Genomic DNA, 19,124 nt, shown 5'->3' on the forward strand with positions numbered 1-19,124 from the left:
AAAATATAAAATTTTAGTCTTCATGATGGCAAAAATGAAGATTCAAATTCGCACAACAAAAAAAAAAAAAAAATCCATCAATTTCAAAAATAGAATATTAAAGAAAAAATGACTACAGAAATAACATCACAAATTTCGAAAGACTTCATCTGCTGATCTACTGACTAAATTGTGAAAGAGAAACTCGTTAAACTTTGATTTTTCTAAATTAACAGTCATAAAGTTCTGAAAATAATTTATGGTTGGAATATTATCAAGACACTTTGGTATTCACCGGTATAATTGCTAAAGTCGGGTTAGGGTTGAGAGCTGCAGTGTTAAAATTCTTTTTTTTAAGACCTATCACAGGTTTCCAGAGACATTATAAAGTGTTCTCCAAAACAGGAATGTAACATAAATGTCCAGAGACTTCAGTTCAGTAGAACCTCATTATAACGGTCTGTTAATATATTCGTTACACGGACATCTCTCATAACAGAAAGTTAAAAAAAAATGTTATAACAATAAAGGATGCTTATTTTTATCTGAGAAGTTTTAGACATTCTCAAGCAAGCAATTAAACATCAATTATTGTGTTATTTTGCATAAATATGATGCTCTGCATAACGCATACCACATGCCAGTGGAAAAAAATTGAAATTAATACGGTGTATATGTATAACATCTTTTTCCAATTCAAACAATGTTGAAGACTGTTTTTTGACACATAATAAACACTTTTTATAGGTAACTACTTCACTTTCATTGATACACACGTTGTTGAATTACACCCCAATAAGAATTATTTTTTAGAAACTGGACTTAAAATTAAAACAAGACAACCTTTAGCCCCTATAAGTCTGTTACAATTAAGTTCTACTGTACCAGCTTTCCTGACCCGTATCAGAATTGTTTTTCATATTAGATGAGGAAAAAAAAATTAAAAATGCATTTCTACAACCTCAACATTGTTTCCTTTTTATTTTTTGCAAGATTGAATATCATCATACATATATTGTATGACACAAAACAACAAATGTACAACCGTGTAAAAAAAATGTATAAGAAAAATATTATTTCGTAGTGTATCTTCAAATAATCAATAGAGAAGTGAACATATTCAGTATCCTCTTCACTTTTTTCTCCATCAAATTCATGCGAAACCAAATACATCACCAATAAATAAAAACCGTCATGTGATTGTAGGATTTTTTTTTTAAATGTCATGGCAATTTGACATTTTTTCAGTCGCTCCAAAATCCAACTATTAACTTTGTGTCCATGATGAAAGAGAAATTGGCATGTACAATGTCTCGGTTTTTTAGGAAATCAAAATTATATTGCTTATATTAAGAACAAAATTGAAAGTGCTGACATAAACACGCAGTAAAACTAATATTTTATAACAACCAGAGCTGATATTCTCTAAAGTGAGCCAGAACTAATGTAGCAAAATAATTCTGAATGTCCCTGTACTTTCGCCAGCACTAAGAAAAAGCAGTATTACAACCATGCTTCAGGGCCATGCTTGTCTTTGATAACCATGACTTTATCGATCACAACACCCTCCTGAAAATCAAAGAAAGCAGGTTCAGAGCTTAATAAGAAATAACAACTCAGTTAAAGCACTGTGTGAAAGACTTTTTTCTTATTGTATGAATTACTTTAATTTCTAAAAGAAACGATGCAGTATTGTGGGCACTGCACTTGTGAAAATATAGGTACAACTGCAACTACACAGGTGACTAACAATATTGGAAACACTACTACTTAACTACACTCGTTCCTCTGTGGAATTTCTAACAAATTTTTACATGCAGGGTGGCTCTTAATGTATTTATGTTGTCAGAGCTGTGCTTGTCTAGTGTTATACTGGTGCAGTCATCTGCCTTCCATATTTTGAACTGAAGGTGATAAACACTTGAATTCTCATGTTACACGAGTATTGAAAAAATTCATAGTACATAGGTACTGCCCAGTGAAAAATTCCCAGCTAAAATTTAAAATTCATCGGTTTAGTGTTGTATGTTTTTTTTTTTTGGTAACATGCTGGGCCTGATACAAAAATACCTTAATGGTCCTCGCGCCAATAAACCCACAATCCAATCCAATGATGCAAAAATAATGAGGAGGCCAGAGGCGTCCTAAAAATTTGGGGTCCCCTTGTCTTGGATTTTATTGAGGGAAATCAGCATCCACACAAAATTTCATGCATTAATATTACACAGAATGCTGAAAAAATATCCATACAAAAAAAAATAATAATATAGATTTACAGTCGAATCCTTATTTAACGAATATCATATAGCAAAAAAAATGTTTTAATGAACACTTTTTTCTAATCCCCCAGATAAGTTTACATAGGAACAATGCAAAAACCTGGAATTTCGTTATAACAAAGTGTGATTTCTCCAGTCTCTTGGAGTTCATTATAACGAGATTCAACTGTAATTAAATACAAATTAATAATGAATGTTTCAAATTGATGAAAGAAATTATTCCAGAATTGATGAAAATGCAGAATTAATAAAAGAAATAATTCCAGAATCGATGGAAATTCGGATTTAATGAAATAAATAATTGCAGAATTTCATAGTTGAAGTTTAAACACCTTGTTTACTACAAAAAATGTATTTGGGAGATATATAATATTATGTGGTTTTTTTTTTTCACTTCCATTACCGTAAATGTGGGGCCCAGTGTGACTGCACTTGTCGCACACTCCTAATTGTGGCTGTGATCATAACCATCTTAACAACATCGTGAGTCCCAGGGCGGATCGATTTTTCTGAGGCCTCTAACCTGGTTAAAAATGCCTCCGCTTACTAATTTGCATGTTCAAAATTTTCAATCAGATCTCATATTTATGAGGCTCCTTCTGCATTTGAAGCAGTGCCCGGGTGGGCCCCATGTGTTAAGACTGCACGGGCTATGGTAGCGTGAAAGTCATTAATTTTTTTTACTTTAAAGTTACAGGTACCTTGAAGTGGCATCTGCATCATAGCTTTTATTGCTAAAAGTTTATAGAAAACAAATATAGAAGAAAAAATGTCCAAAGACAGAATATTTCAGAAGCATTCAAAATGCAACGTTTAAATATGTAAATGATGCAGAGCACACACCTGTCAGAAATTATGGAACAATACGGTTTAGGTTCACATGTAGAGCATGTATCTAGTACTTTGGAAAATATAAACTCAAAGTATAAAATGATCAAGACTTGCACTTTATGGGAAATTTTTTGTCATAATTAGTGTTTATGTTCTTTCTGCCCATTTCCCTCTCGCTCTTATTTTAGTGTAGCATGTAAGTGTTTGTATAAAGATCTTAAATACAAGGAACTAATGTTTTCAGTAGATCTTGTGACTCTGAAATGAAAAGTATAATTTGATTAAAAATTCAAATGTGACTGTTACCTTATCATCAGAAACCTGCTCCATATACAGATGGGTGCCGTTAATTATATGCATTCTTGTATAACCATAATCAGAGCTTCTGAAAGCGCTCCACGCAGCAGGATCCTTGACAAAGGGGTCAGTTCTTTCTCGACAGCCCTATTATAGGGAAGGAAAATTATCAATAGTTAATTTGTCATAGCAATAGTCACTTGAATTTTTTTACTTACTGATGCATTGGTAAAAACATGCAGAATTCATATAAAAAGTGATTTAAAGACAAACATTTTAGTTTTCAAAGTGAAATTAGAGTTTGGAATATTTTATAAAGCAATATGAAAAACAAACGTACAGCAGATCCAGTGATTATATGAACAGGAGCTCTAGGATTCGTGTATGGTTCATCATAGCTGCCATTGTAAACCTAAAATATGCCACAAGGAAAAATAACTTTTAATTTTTCATACTGGTATAACTAAATCAAAATTACATAATTCCTCAATCAAAACACCACTAAAGACAAAGGGATTTTTTTTAAATCAAGAACTTGAACTTGTATTGAAGACAAAAGAATGTATTATTGAATACGGCAGAATCTATGGGTGCAACTAAGGAGCTTGTTTCAAAAGGAGAAATTTCTATTTTTTTTACTCCCTTGAATATTGATCATGAAACATAGTATTTGAATATTCTTTTTCATATGCTATCTGTTGAGCTATTTTCTTCTTTTGTGAAACAGTCCATTCCAGAAGAATATGTTTTTACTTCTAATTTATGTGATGCAGGGTTGATCAAAAACATTTTTTCCTTTTTTTTAAATTTTTTGTCAGTCTCTTAAAAGTATTTGCGACTGAATCTGTGCTGTAAAATGTAAGTTGAAGTATTATGTTTACATGCTCAAAAATTACTGAGTAGTGTGATGCCCCAGCTCATTTGCTTAAAACTGGCAGGTAGAATGAATATCATAATAAAATAGCCACTCAGTGTATACGTATGTGTACAGTTCAACCAAACTGCCAATCACATGAAGCTTAAAAGATAAAAATATGTATTACATTTTTCCAAAAGAAATATACTGATATCGTATTTTTAATTTCACAATTTCATTCATGAATCATTTGCATTAGCTTAATTATGGGGTTTTTCCTTCTCTTCTTTTTTTACAACACCCATATAAAATTTTCTACTACCTCGGTAAAAAATAGTGACAAATATTGAAAGACATTTCTATAATCTACATAGAAATATGTATGTATGAAAATGATATTTCTCCCTATAGATGAAATTTGCACTGTGTGAATATTTCAGATATGTAACATATATATACAGTAAAACCTCGTTAAGTTGTCACCCTGATAAGTCGTCATTTTTCTTCAGACCCGTCCAGCTCTCATAGACCACAATGTTATTAAACCCTCGTTTACTCGTCGCTAATTTCGGTTAAGTCGTCACTATGAAAAAGTTTGAGAAAGAGGAACAGACTATTTTTATGGCTCCCATTAAAAAAAGAGCTTGTTCCCATTAAAAGAGAGCATTGCCATATGCTTAAAAAAGTCACCATTAAATCCTATATACCCAAATGGAACAGTTTAAGTAACGGAAGTTACGCTGGGGAAGTTCATTTGCCGAATAAGGGTTTTGGAATGTTGGGGACTGTTCAGGCTAGATCTCATTTCTGCCTGGGCTCCATTGGAGAAACTGGACAAACCGCGAGACACCCAAGCTGTGTCGCAAGAAGCAACACAAGCACTTCGCTACCGGGCATCTCCGGTAAAACCAAAATTTATTGATATGTCAAAGATTACATATAGTGCAAGGAAATCAAAAATTATGTAAATCAAATTAATCAAGTCAAAGTGCAACGGGCATGGATAATAATCATAGAAAGTATAATAATCAAAAAGAATAATCATAAATAATCAAAAAGAGCAAAGGACTCCACTAATTTAGTGCTTGAAATTTAAACAAAATATCTTTGTTGAAAAAAATTAGACATTCTTTCCCAAGTTGAGGTCTTCTGTTTACTTTTCCCGGCCCAGGGCCCAAGTCAAAAGTGTTCGAGATTACTTTGTAGTTGCATCATGAACTACTGATGAAAAATTCGAACACTAAAATTAAATTTGATGTATATGTAAAATTAATGTGTAATAGAGAGTTTCCTATTATGAAGAAAAGCTACTTATTCAAACAGTTGCTCTGTTAGTCTATAAATTAAAAATTACTAGTATAAATCAAAGTGTACATTACATTTCACCACAATAATTTAAATAATAAGAGAAAAAACAGATAAAAAATTGCTATTATTTTTCTTTTGCAATCTATAAATTTTATTAATATTGTTATTTTGATTCATACTTTAATAAATGTCATATTACTTTAATAAATTTATACGATTTTCACAACATTGCACATTAAACCTGACGGAACTCTGCCTAAGTCGTCACTCCGCTTAAGCCGTCATAATTTTTCAATAACTTGAGGTGACGACTTATCGAGGTTTTACTGTATATTTTAAATATTATTCTATGTAAGTTACGTAATAAATGACGTATTTCCATAAAAAATATTATTTGAAATTATGTTATACATAATGATGATATCACATCAAAAGATTTAGACAACTAAACTTCAAACTATAATTTTTTACTATACTTTCCAAAATGATTTCAACGTATAACTGGACCGAGTCATATATCTTTAGATCTCTGTTATTATTTTATATATATCTGTGGGAATATATAGTGAAAAATGAAATTCATAACATGAATAATATGAAAAAATTTAGGGGAGAACTTCATCCAGCAGTGGATAGAAAATGGTTGATGATGATATAACGAGAAAAATATATGCTTAGAATATATGAAAAGAAAAAATACTGAGAACTTTCTTTACGTAATGTAAAAATAAGAGGGTCAACAAAAACTGGAAATACATATACTTGAATAAATATTATTCCGAGTAAAAGAGAACTGAAAATTTAGTAATTGTGGCAATGTTTCCTTTTGAAAATAAACTCCCAATTACCAAAAAAGTGAAGAAACGAAACAGAGATATATCATTAATTCGAATTTTCATTGGAAGTTTTCCAATACGTTCAAATTTTCTGTGATAAGCAGCGTGAAATAAAGAAAACTTTAAATATATGTCATGGCCAACGTCTGAAGTCTGGCCAGTTTTAATGTTAGCTAAATCTGGCCAAAGTTTGATGCATGCGAGCAGCTAGACTACTTCTGGATTTGGCCAGCCAATTCGTGAGCAGCCAGACTTTGGTCGTTGGCCATAACATACCTACGATTTCATAAAATATAAACATAAAAAATTTTTAGAACAGTATTTTCCCTTTACAGAATCACTAGCGATGGTGTTTTGAGTACATACTCACCTTTCTGTTGTAGACAGGGAACAATCTTTCATACACATGCTCATGAGCCCATATCTCGAGATCAACACCATATTTGTAGAACAGGTCCTCCAAACCTTTTCTGATCTAGAATGGAATAAAAATGTTGTGTTTTTCCATGTTAGGCACGATAATGCTACCAAAATCCAAACAACGAAGAACTCATTGAGACTGCAAGCAATCAAGAATAAATTAACCAAGAAAACAAACATTTGTGTTTTATACAGATAAAAGGTATCAAATAAGAATTATTTTATTTAGTGCACAACCTCAATAACTTGATTACCCCGGTAACTCAACATTAATTATTCCAATAGTTGGCACAGTACCAAAACACAGAGATACGGAAAAAAACCTCTCTAACTTGACACATGATAACCAAATCCCACTTAAGCCAACTACAATTCATACTGCATTATCACAACTCATTTTTAGAAATCATCCATGACTGGACCAGTTCAAAAAATTTTATGAAATTACTCTCATGTTTCGAAAATTCTATATTCCATCGTTTCTGCCATTTGTTTGTTGATTAATTATGTGTGAAAGATCTTCCCCCCCCCCCACACACACACACACACACACACCTTTTGGGCAGGATTAATTCATGCTATTACTTTGTTTGGAACCTGAAAACTCATCCTGTGAACCTGTGAAAGCCACAGATAGATGTGAATGTTTTCTGAAATTTTTCAGTGAGAGATGGTAGAGAGCGCTACACCGAAAAGTGAGAGAAGAAAAGTTATTTCAGACAGATTGCACTGCTTATTCACAAATAACAGATTTTTCTGCTTAATTTGGAATTACTCCCAATAAGGAAACTTTTCATAGAAAATTGCAGATCATTTTATAATATCAAACATTTTATGAATTTGTAGACGATGGAACACACAACTGTTCAAGAATATGCATACATAAAAAGATTTTAAAAAATTTTAACAGGTGAAATTGAGTAAAACCTTGCTAACTTGACATCAGAGTAAGACCATGTTTTTCAATCCTCTTGAGATATTGAGATTCCCCCACTGTATTTTATTATTTTATCATGACATCATTTTTCCACTTAGCCATGCAGAAAAAAATTTAAAAAAGGAGCAAAAAACTGGATGACTTCAAATTTAAAAGACGAAATATTGGTTGGTACTCACTATGCTCTCCTTCTTTTTGCAATCATCAGTATCATCCGTACTACAATACATTGGTCTGTGAGCCATAGTTATAATCCAGGGTCTGACAGCGCGGTTCTTTGGATCACTTGCAACCTGTGAAGCAGAAACCAATTTGCTTATGAGGAGGAAAAATAATAAAAATACTTCTAAGAAAAAATACTCTGAAATAAAGAGTAAAGCAGTGGAATCTCTCATAATAGATGCTCACTGATAGAGGATATATCATTAATAGGCACTTTTTTTTTTGAATAACATGGAATAGGAATGAACATAGATACAAGATCTATTAACAGACACTTATTGTTAATAAAAAAAATTTGTCTCGTAGATATCTGTTATTGAGAGACTCTTTATATCCTGACTTTTAATTGCATATTGATACATGAACTGGTTAATATTTGTCTGCATTGACCAACACAATTTTTATCCATAATAGGATTTCCCCCCTGCATGTATAAATATCTTCCACCATATTATTATGGCATATTTATTTAGTTTGTAGAAAAGAGCGTCAAATATAAAAAATGTCTAAATCTGCTCCTACAAAAATTAATTGTATCAAAACTCAGATCTTACTTTGAGATCATTTTCTAGCCACTTGTATTGCTCAAAAATCTGGTTGATCCCATATTCAACGTAGAAGTAAAATTCCGTGGAGAATGCAATGATATGAGCAGGACCAAGATTAAAACTATACAAAAGAAAATTAAAAGGTCATAGACACTTCACTTATAAATTAGTCTCAACAAATATCAGATGATACAAACATAAATAATTGTAAGCAGCTGCTTTAAGTAAAAAAATATCTATTTTAATCTCATTCATAAACACTTTTCATTGAATCACCAAACTCAAAATACAAGGTGCATGCAACAGCAATATGTACAAACTTCAAAATAACAAGATAAAATGACACTGAAAAAATTTATCAGATGTTGAGACATGAGAAACCAAAACGTTTTTTAATTTCACGAGAAATAAAACTCTTTATCTCTGAATACTGAATACTTTTGCAATTACTATAATTTCCAACTACAGTATTCTCCCCTCCCCCTTCGTATTATCCAGCATGCTGTAAAATTTGGGAAACACCAGCTTCTTGACATTAGAGTCTCGCCATTCGCAGAATGTCAGAAAAGGTGAGGTTTAATAAGGGTCACAGAATACATTCATAAGTCTGATTTTAATTTGTATTAGGTACTGAGTAAATGTACGAATCAGAATTAAAATAATAATTTTCATTAGAGCAAGCGTGTTTTGTCCAGGAATTTGATTACAATAATGAAAATTGGGCATTTATTTATTGCTCTAATTTAATCATCGTCAACCTAATAAGAAATACAGATTCTGTATTTTGCACATTTTTCTGCATGTTAAGAGATTGAAAAAATATTTTTCATCTAGCATTGTATGATGAATTACGATTTCCAACTGTTGCATTAAAACAACATTATGTTTTGTAATGCAATATTTTACTCTGCTTATTCCATTTTAGCATCATAAAGGAATACAAAACATATTTCTCAGTTTGCTTATGTATTCATTTAAATAATCTAATTTACTCAAAAGCTTAAAATCTGACCTTTTTAATAGAAATCAAGGCTTTCGGTGGCAAGCATAAAGCTTAAACTATTTGAATGTAGTTCTTAAACTAGGAAGGATCCTAAAATGCAGAGAACAGATAAGGTTTACAAGTCAACCACCTCGGTTGATTCTTAGAGTCTAGGTATTTAAGAATTATCCGGAATCTGTGACTCAATTTTCCAGACATACTAGTCTATCTTGTTGTTTCCCCACCATGTCGGCTATTGAGGGTAGTATGGCATTTGATAATAAGCAAAGGTTATAAAATTAATTTTTATAATTACTTGTAGGAAAAACAAAACTGAGTTGCAAAAACTAGAAAAAAAATTGAAAACTTGTGCCACTTACCTGTGAAAGTGATTGCTTATTTCACCTTGCTGGTTCACCATAGTGAAGCGGTTATTGTAGTTGGAGAAGTTACTGAAAGAAAATGTGTTTTAATTTAAAATATAAGATATTAAGAAACTCTTAGTACACATCTCTGTTATTCTGCACTCTAATCAAAAACATGGTGAACTAGTGAAATACTCTTTTTAATAGATAATACTTAAATGATTTTCATACTGTATTTAGCTGTGTCAAGCCAATATGCTCTCATGTAATAAAAAAGGAAAAACATAATAAAACAAATGCATATATAGTGCATTATCTATGTACCTCTATATAGAAACATACATATATAAACCTTTGAATTCTTCAAAAATTCATATAGCAGAGGAAGAAACCCAAGTAAATGAGATACAGGGTTCATAGGAGAGTTGGCATCCATCCTTTTAAAGTTAAAAATGAGGTAGTCGACTATGAACATTATGTCTGTCTACAGTAAAGTAGTCATACTAGATGTATTAAGAAAAAATAGCAGTACCCTGTAGTAAAATGAGCATCAGGATAATCTAACTGAATAACAAAGCAGGAACGAAAAAACAATGAAAATGAAAAAAATTGCAGGCCCTTGTGAAATTATTAGGAAGTACCAAAAAGAAGACCATGTCACCAGTCATTGGAAAACTACACAATGGATTTGTTTACTCTTTTCAGGATTTTTTTTCTAGATGGGGGAGATAAAACGGATTAAGAAAGGAATAGGTCTGAAAATCAAGTTTTTGAGAAATCACAAAAAAAAAAATTGTATTAGTGCTACATTAACTTCCTAAACCTTACACCTTACACATTTTCAGGGTCTTCACATCTGCCTCTATGGGGACAGGTTTTTATTTATTTCTTACCACTCACATGTACAGCATAAGTGGCAACAAAAAGAAGAATCAGGCTTCCATCTCATAAAATACAATTGTCATTTCATTTTGAAAAGGTTGTCAGCATTTACATGTTCATATTAAACGAAGGTATTGCTATTACTTTGCAAATAAATCCATGAAAAATATTTAATTCATAAGTAAGTTTGTCTTAATAAGGTTTGACTGTATAATGAAAATTATGCATGTATTTTTTACATGCATAATTTTCATTATACAGGGGATATAGGTACAAACACATTAAATGTTGAATATAATTGTTGAATCACAGCAACACCAGTGCCATAGGCAGCAGAAATATATAGTATGATACAAATACATGATAACAATTTTTGTTGAAATTCAAAACAAATATAAATTACAATTTCAACAAAAATCATGTCATCTTAAATTTTCTATGAGCTATATATTTATTTGAAATTTCAACAAAAATTATTACTATATAACTCATGTAGGTTTTAGATGAGGGAAAAGTAATAACAAACTAATAATAATAACAGTGACTGTGACCAGTTTGTCTTTCACTATTGCCACCACATAGTTTAAGTGTAAAAGAGCTGAATAGACTGCAACCTGCATGCAATTTTAATTTTTGATTGAAATGCTTCCATACCAACCCCACCCTCTCTTCTCTCTCTCGCAGGAAAAGAAAGAGAGAAAAGAGTCTTTGGATTTTAATTCAGATCTGTCAAACCAGGGTTTGTAAGCTATTTGTTACTATAAAAAAAGCTTAATTTTGTTACATGTAATAATCAAACTAATCAAAACAGTGAAATATTTTCATACATATTATGTATGTAACATATGCATAATAAAAATATTTCACTGTTTTCATTACTTTGATTCAATGCATACATTCAAGACTGATCCTAAGTAGTATCATGTGTAATTTAAACTATGTCAAATAAGAAATTTGCAACTTACTAAGCATTTTCATGATTTCCAGGACAAGTTACATAGGGAATATTTGCGGCCAAAGGCTCAATCATCCTCATGAATTCATCTCCTTTCATTGCATTATCCTACACAAAAAAAGGATACATAAAACCTTCCATAAGGTATAATTTTATCATCAATGCTCGTTTTTATGAACAAACTTGAACAATTAATAGTTTTTCCCCCCCCCCACAAATCATTTTTATTATTATGGCTTACACATCCCCGCACCTTATTCGCTAGAAATTATAATAGCTAGATTATTATTTGAAGTTCAAATCAATAATTTGTGATTCAGAAATGACAAAATGAAGAACATGATTTTGCATTTCCTTAATACAGTCATCATGGCTACTAGGGGGTGTTGCCAACCTCTGTCGGGGGGTGTCACGAGAAGTTGGTATGGTGATTTGTGTGTATTCTGTGCTCTTTTCTAGACTATTCTAGGGAGCTGCTGATAAACCGAGACAAAGGGAGCCACAGGTGGAAAAAATTTGAGAACCAACCCCTGCTTTAATAAAAAAAAACATCCACAAATAGTGATTAAAATTATGAATTAATATAATGTGAAAAAATAAAGAATTTGCTTGAAATAATTACCTCATACATGTCATAAGCCATGTCACCTGTAAAAATGTTTTAAAAAGAGTTATGAGATGAAATAAACAAAATTGCACTTGGTATATTTTTGTGTAATGAAAAATACAGAATTAATCTTGTTTTTTTTTAATATATTTAAAATCAAGTATAGATACACAGCAAATGCTGCCTGTCCTAATAACTGAAATGCAATTCTGAAATGTCCACACTTTCACTCACCAACATGCAAGATAGCATCATAATATCCCTGCTCCACATCTGATATGAGCCTTGGTAATGACTGGGCGTTGCTCACACCCATATCTCCAAAAACCGCTAGCCTTGGACTCCAATTTGTGCCGAGAGGAATTGTTTTGAACATGTAGTAGTCGCTCCATCCCCAAATGCCTCCACACCTGTATGCTAACATTGATTGATGTTATTAATGTATAGAATAACTGCAATTTAAATTACTTTAAAACAACAGATGCACAAGAAAAATTCATTTAATTGAAAATAACTATTATATGGAATTGCCAGAATCACTTCAGTCTATGCTCAGACATTTGACACTGATCCTTGCCCTAATTATCATATACAGATGACATCTGTGTGACTATAACAATGTGTAAATGTTCGGGGGGGGGGGGGCAATACTCTGACCAATTTAATACTTGTAGGTCCACATCAATATACAGAGCTCAGTTTATAGTAATGCCTTGGTCAGGAACCTGGGAAACATGTATTATATACAATTTGTCTATAATTGAGGTGTCCCTAGTCTAAGCTGTAAAACTGCTGTAACTATCTGTCAGAAAGCTAAGAAACTTTGGAAATGACTCAATGATGAGGAAAGACAATAGAGAAGAAATAAGAAGTTTTAGCACACTGACAACTGGGGGGGGGGGGGTTGTTCTTGCCATATTCCTGTACATTAGCTGTCATGCTGAGAAAAGACGAGGGAGACCAGCATCGTGGGAATATCCATATTTTCTGGCATGACAGGAAATTGGAGTCACAGATATTGGATAATTGTAAATGTCCACACTCTAAGAATCGATTAAACTAATCGATTTGAATATTTTCTTTTCTCTGCATTTTAGAATCCATTCTGTTCTATGAACTGAATGCTGAGATAGTTTAAGCATTATATATACTTGGTTTTTTGCTGACACAAATCTTGATTCTCTGAACATGCAGAAAAACATGTAAAATATAGTATCTGTATTTCAAATTAGGTTGACGATAATTGAATTAGAGCAATAAATAAATGCTCGATTCCCATTATTGCCATCAAATTCCTGGATAAAATATGTTTGCTAGGGTGAAAAACCATTATTTTACTCTGATTCACTTATTCATTCAGTACTTTATATAAACTGATAGTGTTTTGAATGTATTTTGTGACTCTTATTAAGCCTCCCTTTTTTCCCAGCATGCTGGAAATAAACCAGACTCCAAAATTCAAACAGCTGGTGTTCCTCCCCCCCCCCCCCCCCGTGTTTTTTATGGCATAACCAGACAATGTGGGGAAATACAGGACAAATGAGAGTGCCCATGCTAATTTCACAATCACGTGACCCATCTGTGAAAGATTCGTAACAGGGATTGCAACATCTTCAATAGAACCATTCTCATCTCTACACAGCGATTAATATGATATTAAGTTTATGCTTTTGTCGTTGAGACTCCTTCACTAATGCAGTTATTTTTCACTAAGAGTTCTGCTGAGAGATTTTTTTCTCTTTAAAAGAAACATTAAAAAAAATTTCCCACCATTAAGACAATCTTGAAGCCTTTGGATAAACAGTTATAGACAGCTAAGAACAGAACAGAGGAAATTTAATAATATACGCATTGCATTTTTGCGTTCACAAAGTGTGTCAAAGCCCAGAATTCTCCCAATATCTATGGCTGGGTATTTGCCAGAAAAATATGAAATACAGGTCAAGGTATCACCGTAATGGTAAATGAATGTGAAAAAGTATGACTTTGCAAATTTTAAAATTCATGGGACACTGGAAATGATACTGGAATATAATGATAGACTTTTTTTTTAATTACCAGCTATTTTTATGTGTAACATTCATGTTTAATAAAATAAATTTATATCAACAAGCTGGTATTGTGCACCAATAAGTAGTTTTGCAAGCCAGAGATAAGCATGCATGAGATAACCAGTAATGAGAGATAAGCATGCATGAGATAATGAATGATGAGATAACCCTTTAGAAGTTTTACAAAACATACAGATAAAGCTTTATCTTGAATGATGACAACATTACAAAAAAAACCATGATTATACCATTATCAGTGCAATGTATTGCTAATCGAATATATGTTAAGAAATTGTTTTTATGAAGATAAAAAAGAATCAATTCTTCAAAAAAAACAAAAAAAATCAGCAAAAATAAATATTTCGTCATTTAAAAACACAGAGTTCCGATAGTGGCGGTTCTCTATTAGAACCACGATTTATACATTATCCATCAATTTTTATAAACAATCTAGAAATCTTTGTGCTAACTCATTACTAATGATAATGTAACTTCATTTCCCTTAGCTTAGAAATCATTTTTTCACGGCTCCCTCAATCTGATGATTCTCTATCAGTGGCTTCTGTTGCCCTGAATGGTAATTTACCTGCAGCTTCCTTGAACTAGAGATCCTTTACCAGTGCCTTTTTCGCCCTAGTGGTCATTACCATTGGCTACTATTACTATGCCATGACTGTGATGGCAACAAATCTGTAAACTCTTATTGCAGTAGACTTTGAGCAAACAAGCCACTAATAAATAAATGATCACCAGAGCAAAACAGCTGCACATAATGGTAAATATTTGATTAAAATCGGGGCTTGGCAAATCCCATGTGCCAGGTCCCCATGATGACTAGAAAATCGGTATCCATGCCAAAAATTTTCTGTCTATGATTGCTAAATTGGAATCTACGAGTGACACAAAGTTTTTTTGATTTCATGACAGTGTATCTTTTAACTTGGAAAAGGTATGTAAAGTCTTGGAAAAGTTGAAAAAACATTATTTAAGACAGTTTTTCTTGAGAGCAAAATCACACTCAGCTCCTAAGAAATTTGGTTAGTGTCTGAATTATTATTTTTTGACTTGTCTAGATCACTGTGAAAGTTCACATCAATATCCACAGCTCTTTAGAAATTTCGCTGCAAGTTGCAATTGATATTTCAAAAACCAGCCTTTTATACTACAATATCATAGGTTAAATCTTGCAGCATTATATGCATAAAATCAAGACCGGTTTGAAAAATAAAACTGCCACGTTTGTCCGATTTACTAGTAATTTCCTGCATGAATGAATGCCAGGACTTATCTTATTGCCATTCACCCCAGAGAAGAAAAAAAAAATTAAAAACCCTCCCTTGAGAGATGTTTTTTCATGAAATAGCAAAATTTGCACGCACAGTTTAGGTACACACATTACTGTGTATTATAGGCAGGGCATTAGGGAGAATTAAGGTTTTTATTGTTTTACCATGGGAAATGAAAGGGTATTCTTCCATTATAACCATACACACCACTCAGCACCTTTTTCGTACCGGAGGATTTTCTTTGAATATATGCCTCCTGTTTTTAGTGCTTAGTGTAATATCCACAATTTTTCCCTTTTCTAAAACAGAGTATGCAGAAAGAAAGAAGCCAATATGCTCCAATTCAGTGTCCAAAACATATGGTATGCTTATAACAAAAGAGTATAGATGCTTTCTTTCTTTTCGATAAATGCATTTTATATTTTAGCGCAATCTAGTTTCATACAAATTACCACAGATCACCAAAAGGAAAAACACTAATTAGCATGTCTGAATCAAAATAAAGTTCATTGAGTACTTATAACAGTGTAAATGACAACTTACTGTATACAGTAGATGGCTTGAGATTACGTAAAACCGTTCGGTGGATGTAGATTTTCCTGTGCAATTTACCTCCATCTACAAAGATAATGGTGGAGCCTTGAGCAGAGAACTGCAAGCGGTCTTGCCCGTACTTGACAGTCGCGGTGGCATTCGTGGGCTCCAGTGTGGCCCATGTAACTATCATCTGATCAGGAGTCGCTACAGTGTGAAGAACAAACACATTTTTTGCACATGAAACATCAAACACACACAAGCACACATTGAATTAAAACAGAGCATATAGTCAGTGCAATTATTATGACTATTATATAACTTTTTGCTCAGAAGCACAGGAACGTAGCCAGAAATTTTGTTCGAGGGGGGATTACTTGTATTTCAGTGGGTGGGACCAAAGTGATATAACAATCAATATATTTGGCCATCTTTCCCCGTTTTAAGCATTTTCTTACATTTCGGGGATCTGGGCCCACCGATACTGCTTTGAGCTAGCAAGTATTGTAGATCCACAAGTGAAGACTAATTACAGTCCTCCCAGAACGAGAATGGACTGAAATATTTCACATCACATGGCAGTTACGATTAAGTTGTCATCCAAAAGCAACCAGCTCAATTTTTCAAATAAGCACAATTTAGAGTGCTGTTGATGGTAGTCTGCCGTTTCTATTAATGAACTCAAGTGTGACTTTTTTAACCGCCAGAACACACCCCAACATAAATCTTGACTGTTTTTTTGTTTTTTTTTTATCACTGATTGGAGGTCATACCAATAACCAATTAGTAGCCTACCTGTTTAGTGTCAATCACATCCCCCCAACACTGTATGAGAGTTAAATCATAAAATTACTACTGATGGGACTAAAAATACCGATTTAGGAATTTACATAAATGAGCAGCTTAGGTTTCTTATCGTGATTAGAAGAGCGAAAAGAATGCCCAATTTCATAGCCTAAAAAAAGTGGAGCGCCCACGGTTTATAAAACATGTGCCAGAGAGTATGGTGTTGGCGACATTTCGCTGTTTCGGCGTGGTCGAAAACTTGGCGACAAAATAAGATATGCAGTATATTAGGTTTTAACGAGCATTTATATTCACCATATAGGGATTTTTCTTTAATTCTTTTACCCATATTTTAGATGTAATTGACCTATTGTTGTTTATAAATTTGTACCTATTGTACGAATTACAAGAAAAACAACAATTATTTTCATGGATATTCACTGTACATCCATAATCATTGTATTGATTGCAGTTATTGAAGATAAATTTTAAATAAATTTTCCAAATAAAAAAATTGCAATTACGTACCTCCAAAGGACAAGTGAATTTGCTCGGGGCGGATGAAAAGGGTCGAAGGCAGGCAATTGATGCCCGCAAGTAAGCCCAGGCTCACGAATAAGCTCAATGGGCCCAACATCATTGCAACAGCACAGCCACTAATACTTAACAGTGAGCTCTTTCACTAAACTCTTCTAGTGGAATAATTTCGAACACGGAATAATAAAAAGAAAAAGGGCCGTGCGTGTGTTGGAGGCCGGATTCGGAACTCAGTTTTTATACAAGCGCCTAAAACAACGATTATGAAATTAAGTATGATTACATCGTGCACAGAATCACGTGAAGTTTTATCTCCCTTTTGTTTACATTCTTTCGCATCGTCGAAGTTCGGATTGTTCCCTGTAGGTGACGCGACGGTTCTCACAGTTTCTATTTCAGATCAACATCAGTAGATGGCGATACTGAAATAATAGTTTCGGTTTGTGACGAGGTTGCCATACGTCCTGGATTTTAGTATCGTTTAAAAGTGTTCCTTTTTTTTAAATTTAATTACACAAATACAAAGATTAAAAACATGTATACAATATACACACATATAAAAACTTTTAATACACGAATATAATACACACATATACAAACATATAATACACGCATATAATGTACAAACAACAAACATAATATACACAGGAGTCATTCTTGTACAGGCATCTTCAACCCGTTGTTCACGAGCACCCTGAAGCACCCAGAGTGCTAGATGCTCGTGTCCAGTTTCTTGCTCGCGAGCACTTGATCGAACGTTCTAATTAAACACCTTGTACAAATTGCATTCAAGGATTGAAATCATCCTGATTTGAAGCATTCGCTTTGTCAAACTTGCAGTAAGGGTGCTCTTCTTTTGATGATGGGTAAAGGCAGTGCCGTCTTAACCTTAGAGGAGAAATAGTAAGTATACTTATATTTCTTCTCAATGGTTTTAACGCATGGGCCAACCCGGGCACGGCCCAATGCCTCAAGAGAGAGGGGGGGATGCCTCAGAAATATGAGAAGTAGTTGAATTTTTTGAGATTTTGCCATGTAGGGGCTCAGAAAAATCACAGCTCGTGGGTGGGGGGGGGGGCATGATGCTCTGTGCTCTGGTCCTGGTGTTCTGCTCTAGAAGGTGTTGCCTGGGTATAGGCTGTGCTCACGACTAGGAAAAGGTTGAAGGCCTGTGTTCTAGTATTGCGTCAGCATAGATGGGGGTTTCCGATTTGCTGACTTTTAATGGCAGGGGGGGGGGGTGTGTAGATGTTGCTTACGTCATCAACCACCCTTTATGAAAATATGAAATATTCTTAATGGCATCTTACTCACTATCATCTTCGCGCCGAAAACGAAAAAACCTTTCGATGATTTGTGGGCACCTGAACTAACATTTTTCCTATTGATAAGTCCCCCTACAGAGCGACTTTAGTGATCTCTAAATGTTTCGCAGACCCCAAGTGAACTGGAAATGTGTCCGGCCCGCTTGAGCACGCTGGAACTGCGTGACGCATCACTCAAGTGACCCGTAATTATGCCACGGATCACGTAAATAATTTGGGAATGGGCCGCGGGTAACTGAAGTGATGTAGAACCGCACTGGGTAAAGTGCGGTTAAAAGTGCTCTAAAACTGTGCCACGTGT

At 33.4% G+C, this 19,124-nt stretch overlaps 1 protein-coding gene across 1 annotated transcript; it reads right to left on the minus strand.

The window, feature by feature from the left end:
* Nucleotides 1-943: 943 nt before the first annotated feature.
* On the minus strand, nt 944-17,856 carry LOC149063915 (acid phosphatase type 7). Its single transcript, XM_089254576.1, has 12 exons — nt 17,490-17,856; nt 16,185-16,382; nt 12,539-12,721; nt 12,320-12,345; nt 11,708-11,805; nt 9,876-9,947; nt 8,520-8,634; nt 7,923-8,036; nt 6,757-6,861; nt 3,727-3,798; nt 3,396-3,533; nt 944-1,548 (listed from the first exon to the last, which is right to left on the minus strand). Exons 1-12 carry the CDS (start codon nt 17,599-17,601, stop codon nt 1,483-1,485), a joined length of 1,299 nt encoding a protein of 432 aa, XP_089110702.1. The 5' UTR covers nt 17,602-17,856; the 3' UTR covers nt 944-1,482.
* Between the last annotated feature and the right edge of the window lie 1,268 nt (nt 17,857-19,124).

Source organism: Pholcus phalangioides, unplaced genomic scaffold, assembly GCF_987345545.1.
Source record: "Pholcus phalangioides strain wild (caught in Gottingen) unplaced genomic scaffold, Ppha-v1.0 ptg000042l_1, whole genome shotgun sequence".
NCBI classification, from domain to species: Eukaryota; Metazoa; Arthropoda; class Arachnida; order Araneae; family Pholcidae; genus Pholcus; species Pholcus phalangioides.